This window comes from Quercus suber, unplaced genomic scaffold (genome assembly GCF_002906115.3).
Source record: "Quercus suber isolate HL8 unplaced genomic scaffold, Cork oak 2.0 scaffold_671, whole genome shotgun sequence".
Lineage (NCBI taxonomy): Eukaryota > Viridiplantae > Streptophyta > Magnoliopsida > Fagales > Fagaceae > Quercus > Quercus suber.
Genome location: NW_027070112.1, coordinates 364835 through 378640, shown reverse-complemented (window position 1 = coordinate 378640; position 13806 = coordinate 364835). Strand labels below are relative to the sequence as shown.

Below are 13806 nucleotides of genomic sequence, written 5' to 3'. Positions count from 1 at the left end.
GGGTGTAGTCTTGCTTGTCTTGTTTGGTTCATGTTTCTGGTGTTGGTTACTCATGCGACGATTTGGGAAGAAAATTCACATTCTGTAGTTTCATGTGGGGCTTCCTCTGTATTGTGAACTTTACTGGTTGAATTTACTGGAGAGTTGTAGGTTTGGGTGCTTGCTGATGTTTGTGACTTTCTGATGAATCATGAGTTAAGGTGAGTCTAAGAGATCTTAAGATTTGTATGCGTTACTTGGTACCTTGTTTGAGTTCTGGTTGTTTAACACAATGTGGGTAACATAAGATAAACAAATGTGGAAATATTGATGTTTTTGTTGGATTTGGTTCTTGAAAATGTGAGTTAATGATGTGGGAAGTTCTTCAGAAATGGAAAATGATGCTGATGAAGAATGGAATCCATTATGGAGTTATCCTATCTATTGTCAATCTCTGCTTGTTTCTTTTGTAGATTTGTTATATACCTGTATTCTGGATTTAGTTAAACTTATAAGATGCATTACCATGGTCCAAGGGGCTGAGCCCACCTGCAATGAATAATAGTGACGGCACTATAAGGTTCCAATGATTGAAGGGGATCTTATCCCCATTTGTTGTGTCACTTTCTATTCCTGTCAACTCTGCTATTACCTTCTTCTAAGAGATAGATTTTAAGTATGATAGTGGATCCTTGCATGTGTAATTCAATTTATGTTTTTACTCATTTGGTTTCAGATAATTGGCAGTCGTCTGTGCCTTCCTGGGAAAAGGAATTCTGCTTATTAATTGGTTCAGTTCCATGGCGAAAGCTCTTGGAAACCAAGAAATGTATGTATCTTTATGACAATGTTGTTCAATGGAATGACTCTGCTGGTGAGGAGGCATTTTGCAATGCAAAAAAACGATATTGGGCAGGGATCAATGGCCTTCCCTGCAACATATCATTGCCTGATCCTGATATCTATATTGACAAAGTAGATTGGAACTCCAGCATAGATCCAGAGTTGCTGTTGGACTTGGAACAGGAGCAAGAGACTCCTAATGAGGTAGATAAAGATGAGAAGGTTGTGATTCTTGGTGATTCGCTCTTGAATAAATCATTCTCTTGCACTGGATGGGGAGAAGATGAAGAGGAATTACAAAAAGCTGCTGACTTGTCCCGGCATCCTGGAAATGAGGATTGGGACCGCAAAGTGGATAATGACAATAATCCTTGGGAAAATAGTAATGATCAGAATAATGGAGCCATGAAAGATTATGGATGGGGAAGTCATCCAAATGATTCACAGGCTTGGAATAAGTGGAAAAATAGTTGTTATGAGTGGGAGAATAATTATAATGGGGCGGAGAATGTGGATGATAGAAGTGGTGGTAATTGGGGAACATATGATGACAATAGCAGGAAGAAACAAGGCTCTCCTAGGTACATGTCAAGGTATAAAACCTCAAGGTTTGCAGGCAATGACTATCAAAGGGGTAGTAATGAATGGAGAAATGGTAGGGGAAGGAAGAAGGGAAATTATTCATATGTGGTAGATAATAAACCTGCCTCAAGGCAGTGGAACTCTTGCGGTTATGCCATTATGGATTCAGGAGAGCAGCAATTCCAGTGAGTTGGGAGAAATCAGTTTTGTGAACGCTTTTGAGTATATAATATGTTGTCTACTTGAGTGAGTTCTATTCTTTTATTCTGCGGAAGGGATAAGTGTTAATAGTGTAATTGAAGCAGAGTCCTCCATGTTCAGTTTATGCTGCATTTTTTGCAGAATGCTTGGGATGATTCATTGCAGATTCTGAACATGGCTCAAGGCAATGGGATAGTAGGGTGCATTGTTAGTATGTTTATTTTATAAACTTTACTGTCATAAAATGCTTTGTTCTGTCTATGACAATCTAAATGTCAATGTCGAGGATGCTATTGCTAGGTTGAGATAAATTTTAGTTTCGAATGTAAAGTTCATCAAGATTTTCATCCGAATTATGAAATTAAATGTTCATATAGAAAAATTTTCCCGTTTGTTTTTGTTTCCTTATTTGGTCTGGGAAGGAAAGTTTATATCTTCCATCTAAAAACCAGTAATGTGAATGGATCCAGTTTGTTCTGCTCCTAGGTTTTTTTATTTGCTCAATTTTGTCACCAAACCTTTTTTTTTTTTTTTTACTTACTAGTTACGACAAGTCGGAAAGGAGAAAGTAAGTAGTGTCATATAGTAAAAAGGCTCTAATGTCAGGGATCACCTTTAAACTACAGTTGAGATGGATCCAGTTGATCAGTACTATGATTTGAGCTACAAATGGTCTGGTTTGGTTAGGAATATTCAATGTTGATGAAGGCTATGTGAACAGGGAAAAACTCCAGCTTGAAATGCTCACTAAACACATCAAGGATCTCAAAATGAAATAAGGTCTTCTTTTGCCTTGTTAGGTTTGTCCTCTCTTAGCCAAATCATCAAGAACAGTGCCCTTTCGGTACAATTTATTTTTTTCACTTGAAAATTACTAGTTGATTTAAAAAGCTGTGAATGAAAAAAAAAAAAAAATGCAATAAGTTGTATTTAAAAAACTAAAAAAGGACACGACTTGTGTCCATAGCATTAGTGCACTAGACACAGTGGGATATAAACATGTATCCGCATTCTAACGTGTACAGTGCAACTGATGCATTAGACGTAATCCAAGTCTCTTAAAAAAATAAGTGATTTCCAAACAAGATTTTAAAAGTTGTACTTTGAAAAAATACGATTTTAGATATCTTAGGATGACACATTATAATTTTTTTAGAGTAACACTACAAACACAAGAATTTTTCACCACAGTTGAGTTGATATGTTTTTAGGATAATTACACTTTACCCACCTGTGGTTTGTCTCTAATTCAATGTGCTTACCCGTGGTTTTAATTTTGACACTTTACTCACCTGTGATTCTCACCGTTATTGTGTCATAATCCACCTCTTCTTCAGTCGTTACTCTAACACAGAATATGTAAAAAACAAAACCTCAAACGGATCAAAACACTCTCACTCCCAAAACTCACTCACTAATATGAAGAACATATACCCATAAAACTAATACAAATTAAATCAAGCAATATCATCAAAGTACAAACCACAGATCTATCGAAATACAACTAAAAACACAAGAAAAACAAGATCAAAAAGTGGTATTGACTTCTCTCTCAATTCACACAAATCTTGAACATGAAGAACATAAACCCAGAAAAATCAAACTCAAACCAACCTCCACAAATATATATTTGCCTTGTTGTCTCTCTTTCACCACAATGGTTACTAATTTGTTCAAAGAAAAAAAAAATCAATGGCCAACCACTTACACCTATTCTTCTTCAACAATCTTTCTCCAAACCCCAAACCCAGCCATGGCCAACCACTCATAGCTCATCTTCATCACTCCAACACCACCTCAGATGGTGGTTCTCAAGCTCGAACCTCCCTCTCACCGGAATCTCTATCTTAACTCGATCTCAGCCTAAACACCTCCCTCCCTCTTTGATCTTTCGGAATCTAACAGAATTGAAGCTTCCAAGCTCCTTCACGGCAAACCCCAGCCACGACCATCTCTCCACTTCTCTACCCGATCTTTCCGAACCTAACTCTCAAACTCACTCTTCGATCTACCACAGTGGTGTGGAGGCCTTGCACAATCAAACCTGGGCTCGTTGTAGGAAATTGTTGACTGATTTGGTGGCGAATCTGGTGATTCCGTGGGTTTTGGGTTGTTGTTTAGCTTTGAAAGTTTCACTTTACTTCTATTATACCCAACAAATCAAGTAATTTTTATTCTACTGTTCACGATGTTATGATTTTTTCTGGTGGGTTTGTTGTTTGGCTTTGAAACTGTCCTCTCTCATATCTCTATTCCCTTGGTCAAGCTTTGTCGATCCTCCCCTTGGGTGTTGCTAATGTATATACACTGGCTTTGTGTGAGTGAGATCTTGGATGTTGAAAATCAAAACTTTAGAAATTAAGTGTTGGAAATTGTTGATCCTCCCTGTTGTCATGTTGTAAATTGTGTTATGCTTTGATTTTAATAAATTTCTTAGTTCAGGCACAAAAAATAAGTATAAGGAAGAAGACGAAGAACTCTCTCTCATGGTTTTGCTTCATTTGATTTGTATTAGTTTTCTGGGTGTATGTTCTTTATGTTTGTGTATGTTCTTCATGTTTGTGAATGATGAGAAACCAATACCATATTTTAATCTTTTTTTTTCTTGTTTTGAGAGGAAAGAGACATAAAATGGGTGTAAAAAGACTTATTTACCCCTTTTTTTTAATAGAGGTGGGTTATGACACAGTAACGGTGAAAATCACAGGTGGGTAAAGTGTGAAAATTAAAACCACAGGTAGACACATTAAATTAGAGGCAAACCATAGGTGGGTAGAGTATAATTATTCCTATGTTTTTACTATTTCTCATCTAAGTCTACTATTGATATCATTTTATCGTTTATCATTCACAATTTGCCATCTTAATAGCTGTAAACTATTTTGTGAAAATCAACGTGACTTAGAAGCTTATTGATTTTGTTAAGGCATACACTAATTATTCGTTTTAGGAAACTTTTTATGAGAAATTGAAAAAACTGTAAAAAAAGTTAATTACTTTTTCATTTTCTCATGAAATTTTTCTTCAAATAGTTTACTAATGTATGCCATAAGAAAATATTTTATGAAAAATTGTAAAAAAAAGTTGGTCACTTTTTTTATGCCCTAAGGATATATGCTAGTAAAACCTTTTTTTTTCTTTTTTTCTTTTTTTCTTTTTTTTTTTTTAAATTTATTTAAATGACATCCAATTTGTATGATTGCACAATGCACTTGTTCTATTTGAGTTAGTTTGATAGGTCTTCCTAATTCTTGATAAAAAATATATCATGTATAAGATACATGTTTTCTCTCTTTCACATGTAAGTGGACCCCAAACATGTGGAGTCCAACTCTATATGAGTGGGAAAAAACATACATGCATGGTGTATTACCTCATTGCTGATCGAATGCTGATTGCTTGATTTGATGGGATTTTGTACCTATGTAGTCACTGGAAAACGGATCGTTGACCGGTTAAGGTAATCTTTGAAAGTTTATTCCCTGCAATTGGTTTGCAGCCGGCCTAGTGTTGAAGAAAACTATCCATTTTAAACCCAATAATAGTGGCTCTACGCTGCTCATAATATGATTTCTTATACTACTATGTTTGACCCTCTTTATTCCATTATTGCAATTATCGAATTATTAAAAAAAATTATAAAAACATGCAATAACTTGATAGAACAGGTTGATTTATCCTTTTTTTTTCCTTCACATTTAACTCAATCTCAAGTGTGGAAAACCTAAGCTAGGCTGCTACATGGGATTTTTTTTTCCTTCAAATTAACTACAAAAACCAAACAATTTTGTCAATTAGTAACGTTTTAAAACTATTTAGGAAAGTAACAACTCGAATATGAGAGACTCAATTTCAATGTAGCAAATCGAGTCTCAAATACTCGATTTCCATGAGGTGCGTGGGCAACATGGATGAAGAAAATTCACGTGGAACTCGAGTCTTAGAGACTCGAGTTCCCTCCAGAAACCCATAAAGCATATTTCTGTTGCTCTGGGATTGTTAAGTCAAATGGGGGTCTAAGTTTTGGTTCCAAAAGCTCAAAGGCTTGCCTCAGAGAGAGTTTGGTTTGGTTCTCAGCTTCAAAGGAAGCAATTTGGATGATTTTTGAGGCCATGAAAGCAAGGTCATCAAGTATTAGCAATTACGAAAGAGAGCAAAAAGAGTTGTGTGTTTTTTTTGAATTTACCTAGTGGAAAAAGAACTGGGGCGGTTTTGGAGATTGAGATTGTGCAAAGGAGCTTGAATTGGTGGTGGTTGGCAGTGGCGTTGAGATCCACGACCGGTGGTGAGGAGATAGAGAGACTGACGACGGTAATGACGGTGGAAATAGAGGAGGCGCGGTGGTGGGGCAACGTGAAACAAGGAAGTGAGATAGGGAATGATTTTTGGGTTTGGATTTTTGCAGATCGTGATTTGGGTTTAGGATTGTAAGAAATGGGTTTAGGATTTTGAGGAATAGATATAGATGAAGAAGGAAGCATTGTCTTGGGTTTTTGGGGGCTTGGAAGAAGGAAGTGGGAAGGCAGATGGAGAAAAAAAAAAGAAAAAAAGAAAAAGAAAAAGAACAAGGAAGAAGATGGTGAACAGGAAATCGAGTCTTTAAGACTTAATTTCCCCGTGGACATTAGGTCTGCCAGCACACAAAAATCGAATCCCTTAAACTCGATTTGCTACATTAAAATCGAGTCTCACATACTCGAGTTGTTAATTTCTTAAATAGTTTGGAAAAGTTGCTAGCTAATAAAATTGTTTGGCTTTTGTAGTTATTTTGAAAAAAAATCATGCTACATGCAAACTATTCCTTAGAGTACATTAATTGTTCCCAAAAAAGAAAAAAGAAAAAAAAAAGAGAGTATATTTTAATACAAAAAGAAATTACTTTATCTATTTTAACATAACATTTGATAATACACTTCACATCATATCTTTTACTTTTAACCCATCACTATTAAAAATAATTTTTTAATAATAATAATAACAACTCAGCCACAAAGTAGAACACCTGACCTTAAAAAAATAAAAAAAATAAAAAATTCTAAACCACAAAATGAGATACCTAACATGTGAAAGGAGTGAGAAAATGAAAAATAAAATAATAACTGTACACTTTTACTAATTCTAAAAAAATTTTAACATATAAAATATATGAAGCTCACTTTCTGCTATTTGATGTGCTAATATACTAAAATTTAACATGTTTAATGCTAGTGTTCTAATTAGTGCCTAAATTTCTGCTACATCCGCAAAAAAATAGAAAAAGAAAAAAGAAAAAAGATCTAATTGTTGTGTCCTAGATGAGTACCTCCCATTGCTTATAAATTCCTAATTTACGATCCCACTTTTGGTCTTCACCCATGTGTTTCTAGTTTTGATATGGAAAAATAACACTATTCTCACAAAGTTTTTGACCCATTTGTGTTCACTGTTCAACTTACTATAATACCACTTCTAAATTAAGTAATTAACTACTTGGTTAAAGGGTTAATACTTATTCTAAAATTTGGTCTTACCTAATGCTTTTGAACTAATCCAAAAAAAGAAAAAGTTGAAGTCAAATTAATCTGAATATTATAGTCCCTAAAAATACATTGTTGTCCACAAAAGTGAGAGCAAGGTTAAATTGATAGAGATGCATATGACATGACAAGGAATTTAGGCAACCTGAGTTGCTTTAAAAAGTAGAAAGATCACATCACTTTGGTATAAAGTATGATTCTAAATGGAAAGAGAAAAAAAGGGTTTTGCTTTATATTATTCCTTTTTTTTTTTTTTTTTTGGGTATACGACGCTTGAAATAAGATTAAGAAACAATAAGTTTGTTACAAAAAGTAATTTCGACTTTCTCTGTAGCCAATAAATCAACCACCACATCCGGTGGGTAATACAAAAGATAAACATCAAAATCATGGTTGAGAGCTGCTCCCATGCGAGCAAGGCAGTCAGCACAGCTATTAGTTTCTCTGAACACATGTGTCACTGTGTGATTAGAAAATGTCAATATTAGGTTCCTGCAATCAATTAAGAGAGGTTCAAGCATTAGATTGACTACAGAGGGACTCGAAACAAGGTGTACAATAAATTCAGCGTCCATTTCAATACAAATACTATCAATCGCCATCTGCTTGGCCATGTTTAGACCATCCTTCAAAGCCCACAGTTTGGCAACAGTGCTTGACATGTTTCCGAGCGTGAAGCCAGCCAACCATTCACCATTGTTGCACCTAAGTAAGCCACCCTCACCAGCCTTCAACGGATTACCAATCACAAACCCGTCAGTATTAAGCTTTGTCCAACCCCGAAGGGGTTTAAGCCATCTCACTTGGACAAGCGTTCTTCTTGGTTTGTTCGGGCCATTAGGAACTATAGCATAGAACTCCACTCCTTTCTTAACACAACAAGCACTCGTGCCCTCCTCAATTTTTCCAGTTTGGAAGATAACCTTATTCCTATGCAACCATAACGTCCAAACCGCTTGAGGAAAAAGAATTTCCCAAGGCACACGGGGTCTTGGATACATGCAAGTCATCCAATAGTTATTTTTCATTCATTCATTGATTGATAATAAGAAATATTCAGAAAATTACTTGCGCCGTCCATTGAGAATGTAAAGCTTTGATCAAAAGTTACTCTTAATTCTTAAACTACACGTTGTGGATTCTTTTATCAAATTTAACCAAAAAAAAAAAAAAAAAAAAACACCTTTTGTTCTATACTATTCCAACTCTGCTTTTTTTGACTGGGCTGCGCTGGGCCAGGCCTAATCCTGGGTCCATTTGGATTTTTTTTTTTTTTTTTGATAAAGTGCATTCTTTAAAATGTAAAAATTTGGGAAAACTTGTAAAAATTGTTGTATGAAGACAGTCTTCAAGTTCTTCTACCAACTTTCTTCTCAAAAAATAAAAGTTCGGCTATTAAAATTATTATTTTGGATGTAAATTATCAAAGATGACTTTAAAAAAAATAAAAATGACTTGACTGTGAAATGTTAAGGTTATAACGGTCATTTTAAACTTAGTCCATGCTAGTGCTAATAATAATAATAATAATAATAATAATAATTTAAGGGAGAAATTAACGAGTATATTTGGTTTATGAAATATTTTAAGAGACTTTTTATGAAAGTGGTATTAAAATTTTTCTAAAATAAATCATTAAGTGGACACTAGTTAATTTGACCTAATAAAAAAATTATAATAATAACTTGCTTAGAGTATTCACATTCGAGTTTGTATAAAAATATCTATTTTATACAAAAAAAGAGTTACTTTATTTATTTTATAATACCATTTTACAATTCACCCAAGCCAACATCTCATTCCTTATTTTTCACCTCAAATCCAACACTATTCAATTTCTTTTTTGTTCATTTCACTCTCTTCTCTCTCTAGCTCTTTGTTTGTTTCTCTCTTCATCAACCACAAAATAAAACCAGCTACCAACATGAAATCCCATAACCCCAAAAAAAAAAAAAAACCGGTGACATATAGTAGCTCTAAACACAAGGGTAAATTCGACATTTCGCTCCTCTCTTAAAGGGTATTTCCGTCATTTCAAAAAACAAAAAACAGGTACCAGTGGATAACATAAACACAGTTCATTCGGATAGCCTCGTCTTCTTCTCTACTTCATGAGATAACACTTAAAACCTTAGCTGATGCTTTCTTTATAACTCTTAACAATGGCTTCCTCGCTCAACTCCTCTTTTCAAACCAGGTCAGTACCCAATACCCAAATCTTCTCTATTTCTATCTTATACCATTTGTTTTTTTAATGCTCAGCTTCTTACATACTTGTGTTGCTTTAATGGGTTTTCCTTTTGTGAGGTGTGGAGGTATATAACATTTGTTTGTAGTTGCAGGTGCACTTAAAATTCCATTTTTGGCTTCTGGGTATCTTTAATTTTATAAGAAATTTGAGAAATTTTGAGTTTTGAACCTTTTTTATTTGTCATTACATTGGGTTTCAGTTAAGCTACCTTAGGATAATGGCATTAATTTTTCCAAAATGGCATTGAATTTGTTGATATGATGTTAACTTGTTTTTATTTAGAGTCAGTTTGATGGGTCTTCTTTGATTGAAAGAAAGCTGAATGCTTGATTTGATGGAATTTTGTATCTCATTGTGTCTTTGGAAAATGGCTCCTCCTTAACTCATTAAGTTACCTGTGTTGAAGAAAGCTATCCCTTTCATACGCAATAATAGTAGCTCTAGTCTGTTGATAGTATGATTGTTTATACATTATAGTGGATTTTTTTTTTTTGGTCATAGACAATTGTACCTATTTTCCACTAAAAATATGTACTCTTTAACTTTGGGATATTATATTGTTTCATGTGTTATTTCCCAACTAGAATTTGTTTAGTTTTTGGAAGTTCTTGATTTTCTTTTTTCTTTCTGTAAAATATGACATGCTTTTGTACCAGAAATCAGTTCCTTTGTACAATAGCTTAAGATTTTGAGGGTTTAGAATTCTAGAAGCAGGTTTTTAACTTCTAAGGTTGCTTGTAGTATAGACTAGTATGAATAGATTCAGTGGCTTAATAATAAGAGAATATGTAAATTTTTTTTTTATGGTATGTTAAAATTTTCCTGTCAACATTGTTTTAGACGCAAGCATAGTTTTTTTTTTTTTTTGGATAAGTGGAAACAAGCATAGTTGATTTATTTATCGGTATAATTACTGGTTGTGATACTCCTGGACAAAATATTGGAAAGGGAAATTTCACTATGAGCCTTATGTTTTTTTGTTGTTTTGTTTTCCAACTTATTGAACTCAACTTCGCCAATAGCAATCTTTAGGCTTAGCAGAGTGCAGATATTGGTTTTCCTTTGTCTATATTCATTTCCTTCCTGCATTTTATCAACAATCAACCAGAGGATTATGTGTCATGTATAAGCAAGACAGTGTATTTGGGGAATCTTTATTATATCTGGACAAAAAGTTGATAATGATTTCTGTAATACTAGACTTAGTTCACTTGATGGTAAACTTATTACTCAAGCATGGAATATTTGAAATTTTGAGCCAACTCCTTTACTATCATGTTTCAGCAATTTGAGGACTGTATTTTTGGGCAAGAAAAATGAAGTATCTGTTTCTAGTGTTCCTGTAAATCGTGTTGGTTTCTTGAGGAAAACTGTGGTGTGTAAAGAATCAAGAATTGGAAAGCAACCAATTCAAGTGCCAAGCAATGTGACAATCACTTTGGAAGGTCAATTTTAAAGGTAAAGGGTCCTTTAGGGGAACTTTCACAGTCCTATCCACGAGAAGTGAATGTTGAAAGGGAGGAGCCCGGCACTCTCAAGGTCAAAAAAGCAATGGAAACTAGAAGGGCCAACAAATGCATGGGCTTTTCAGGTAAATTCATCTATCCTTTTGGCATTAACACTTCCCTTTTCTTTTGATATTTTATAATATGATTATGTTTATCCCTTGAATCCTAATGCTAATAGGCTTTTATTTTTTTAATTTTCTTGGCTTTATTCTTAAATTCTTCATGGGTCTTTTATAAATTTGTGTGTTTGTGTAGAGAGGGAAGGTGGGGAGAGACTTTGCATTAGAAAGTATTGATCAAGGTTATTCCCCTACTATTTAATTTGAGAATCTAGAGATCATCATTCAATATCCGATGCTCTCTCTCTCTCATTGGTTGCAGTTTGTATTTTTGAGTTGTTTGTGGCACTTAACTTTGTTAGTCTCATTGTGTAGGAACTTGGCCTTCTATTGTTAATTGTTATGGAAAGTGTCCCATCATATATATTTATCTCAAGGTTAAAATTTAATTAGTTTAAAAAAAAAAAAAACTTTTGGTTTGAAGAATATGACTATAAGTAAGAAGTACACACTTGGTTGAGGATCAAGTAGTGTTTTCTGGACCCACGTATAATTGCCAATAAAAAAGGAGAGTAAGAAGTATACACATAGGCATGCTGCATGCACACTAGCAGACTTTTGTACACATGCATGCAGCTACACTCAAGCACTTGTGTATCTCTCCACTTTGAGAACAAACTTAACCAATTATGATGTGGCTTGTTGTTTATTCCATGAAGCTGGTATGATTCATTTATCTGATGAATTACTTGCATATCAGCACTAGGAATTACTATGAAATTTGATGAATTTATAAGGCAAAAATTAATGTGATAAAACTGATTTATATGTTTCAATTGGTGAAATTACCATTCATAGGATAGAAGCCAACTCACTATGAGTAAGAGAGGTTGGAGTTGTGGCTTTATAGTTTATATGCTGGTGTAGATATTAGGGGAATGAAAATTCTGGTTTTTCTTTGGCTTGAATAAATGCTCATGTATTTGTATATCCCCATTTCAGTTATTTATATTACATGGACAGTCTTCTTTGTCGAGCAAAAATATGCATGAGTAGTCATAGATTTGTCTCGCATGTCCTGCTAAAGAAATCCAATAGACATGTTAATAGAGGAAGAGAAAGACATAGTGGGAATGAATGTTAGTTTCATAAATGTTTCTCTTGAATGAGTGAACTATTCATGGCGTTGCATAGAAACGTCCAGTATAACTCATGACGATCGTTGTATAACATCACAAACAAGGTTTCAGACTCAGCAAATCCATAAAATCTAAAGTAGGGGGCATAAGCATCTATGAATTGCACACTTCGATGCATACCCACTCGTGATGCTTGCCCATCCATGAGAAAATTAATTTGACAGACCATTCATACTAACCATTGCTATCAATGTAAATTGGTTTAAGTATTCATCACCCCTCTGCCCCTTCCTCCTTTTTTTTTTTTTTTTTTTTTTTACCTTAAATCTTTGTAGACAAAACTGGGGTTGGCATTACTCCTGCAGTTTCCTTGTAGTATTCTTAATTAATCTTTTGATTCTTATAAAACAATTTGGTTAGGACACTTACCGACAATATGGTGGTGGGAGTTTCGAAAGGTTTCGAGAAGAAACTTCAACTGATTGGCGTTGGGTATCGTGCAATGTTAGAAGGAAATGACTTGGTACTAAATCTTGGGTTCTCTCATCCAGTTAGGATGGCAATCCCAGATGGCATAAAAGTGAAAGTGGAAGACAACACCCGAATTACTGTCAGTGGATATGACAAAAGTGCTATCGGTCAATTTGCTGCTTCTGTTAGGAGATGGAGACCCCCAGAACCATATAAAGGTAAGGGTGTGAAATATGCTGATGAAATTGTTAGACGAAAGGAAGGGAAAGCTGGAAAGAAGAAGTAATGAGATGTTTTTGTTTACTTCTTTGATTTTTGTTGTCTCGTTGTTATTTTCAAATGTGCATTAGATTAACTGGATGTACTCACAGTTAAAGAAATTGATTACAATTGTCAAGTAGCTCACTTTTTTCTCCCCATTTTCTATTTGTTGTCTTGACAATTGAGTTTCCTTAGCATTGCAAAAAAGATGGTCACTTGTGTGGGGTGTCAAAGAATTGTGTTGCTCCCATGCCGTTGATATTTATGGTCATGAAGGTGAGTGAAAGTTGTCATTTTCATGTTGTGGAAAGCGTTTGCAATACATCTGTCAAAATAGAAAGTAAAAAACAAAGGTGAATTCAAGACTAGTTTCAAAGACCCACTGGAAAGAGAGGAGATGAGAAGGTTCCATCAAAGACTAGTTCCATAGACACAAGGACTGATCAATTTAGATTTGTGGGATCCGTTTATTTTGCTGAAACTAAAAACTTTTTACTAAAAGTACTGTAGATAAAGGTAAAAGTTAGTTGAAATAGTATAGTGAGACTTATTAATAGTATCAAAAAAGTGCATGGGGATTCATGAATAGTAGCAAAACAAAATAAGCTAAATAATAAAATAAGTTGGCAAAATTAATCATGCAAACGCACACTTAATGATTTATTAAGCATATCAGTGATGTTTCTTACATCAAACTGGATTGGCAAAGGCAATTTTGAGCAATCTCCGGTGTTCTCTTCTCGAGTTCATCATCTAAAGTTATATCCCATTCCTTGCATAATCATCATCAACAAAGATGGCAATCGCTTTTGATCCATAACAGTCAACTAAAAATCAGCCATAGCAGCCATTTGGTAGGAATCACTTTGTGTGATTGGAGAAAAATGGAATTGGAGGGCAGAAAGAGTTGGATCAGTGGCATCAAATGAGACTAGAGGCACTTGGAGACCATTTTCAATCTCAGAAATTATATGAGCTATAGCAGAGGACTTCTTC

At 34.5% G+C, this 13806-nt stretch overlaps 2 protein-coding genes across 2 annotated transcripts; both read left to right on the top strand.

The window, feature by feature from the left end:
- Positions 1–715: 715 nt before the first annotated feature.
- On the top strand, positions 716–1997 carry LOC112033032 (uncharacterized). The gene has a single exon (XM_024065809.2). It carries the CDS (start codon positions 811–813, stop codon positions 1591–1593), a length of 783 nt encoding a protein of 260 aa, XP_023921577.1. The 5' UTR covers positions 716–810; the 3' UTR covers positions 1594–1997.
- Positions 1998–9108: 7111 nt separating this feature from the next.
- LOC112033030 (large ribosomal subunit protein uL6c-like) lies at positions 9109–12968 on the top strand. The gene is given in 5 exon segments (XM_065765996.1): positions 9109–9318; positions 10657–10820; positions 10823–10942; positions 10945–10963; positions 12499–12968. Coding segments are annotated over 5 exon segments (675 nt in total). The 5' UTR covers positions 9109–9283; the 3' UTR covers positions 12836–12968.
- The last annotated feature ends 838 nt before the right edge of the window (positions 12969–13806 follow it).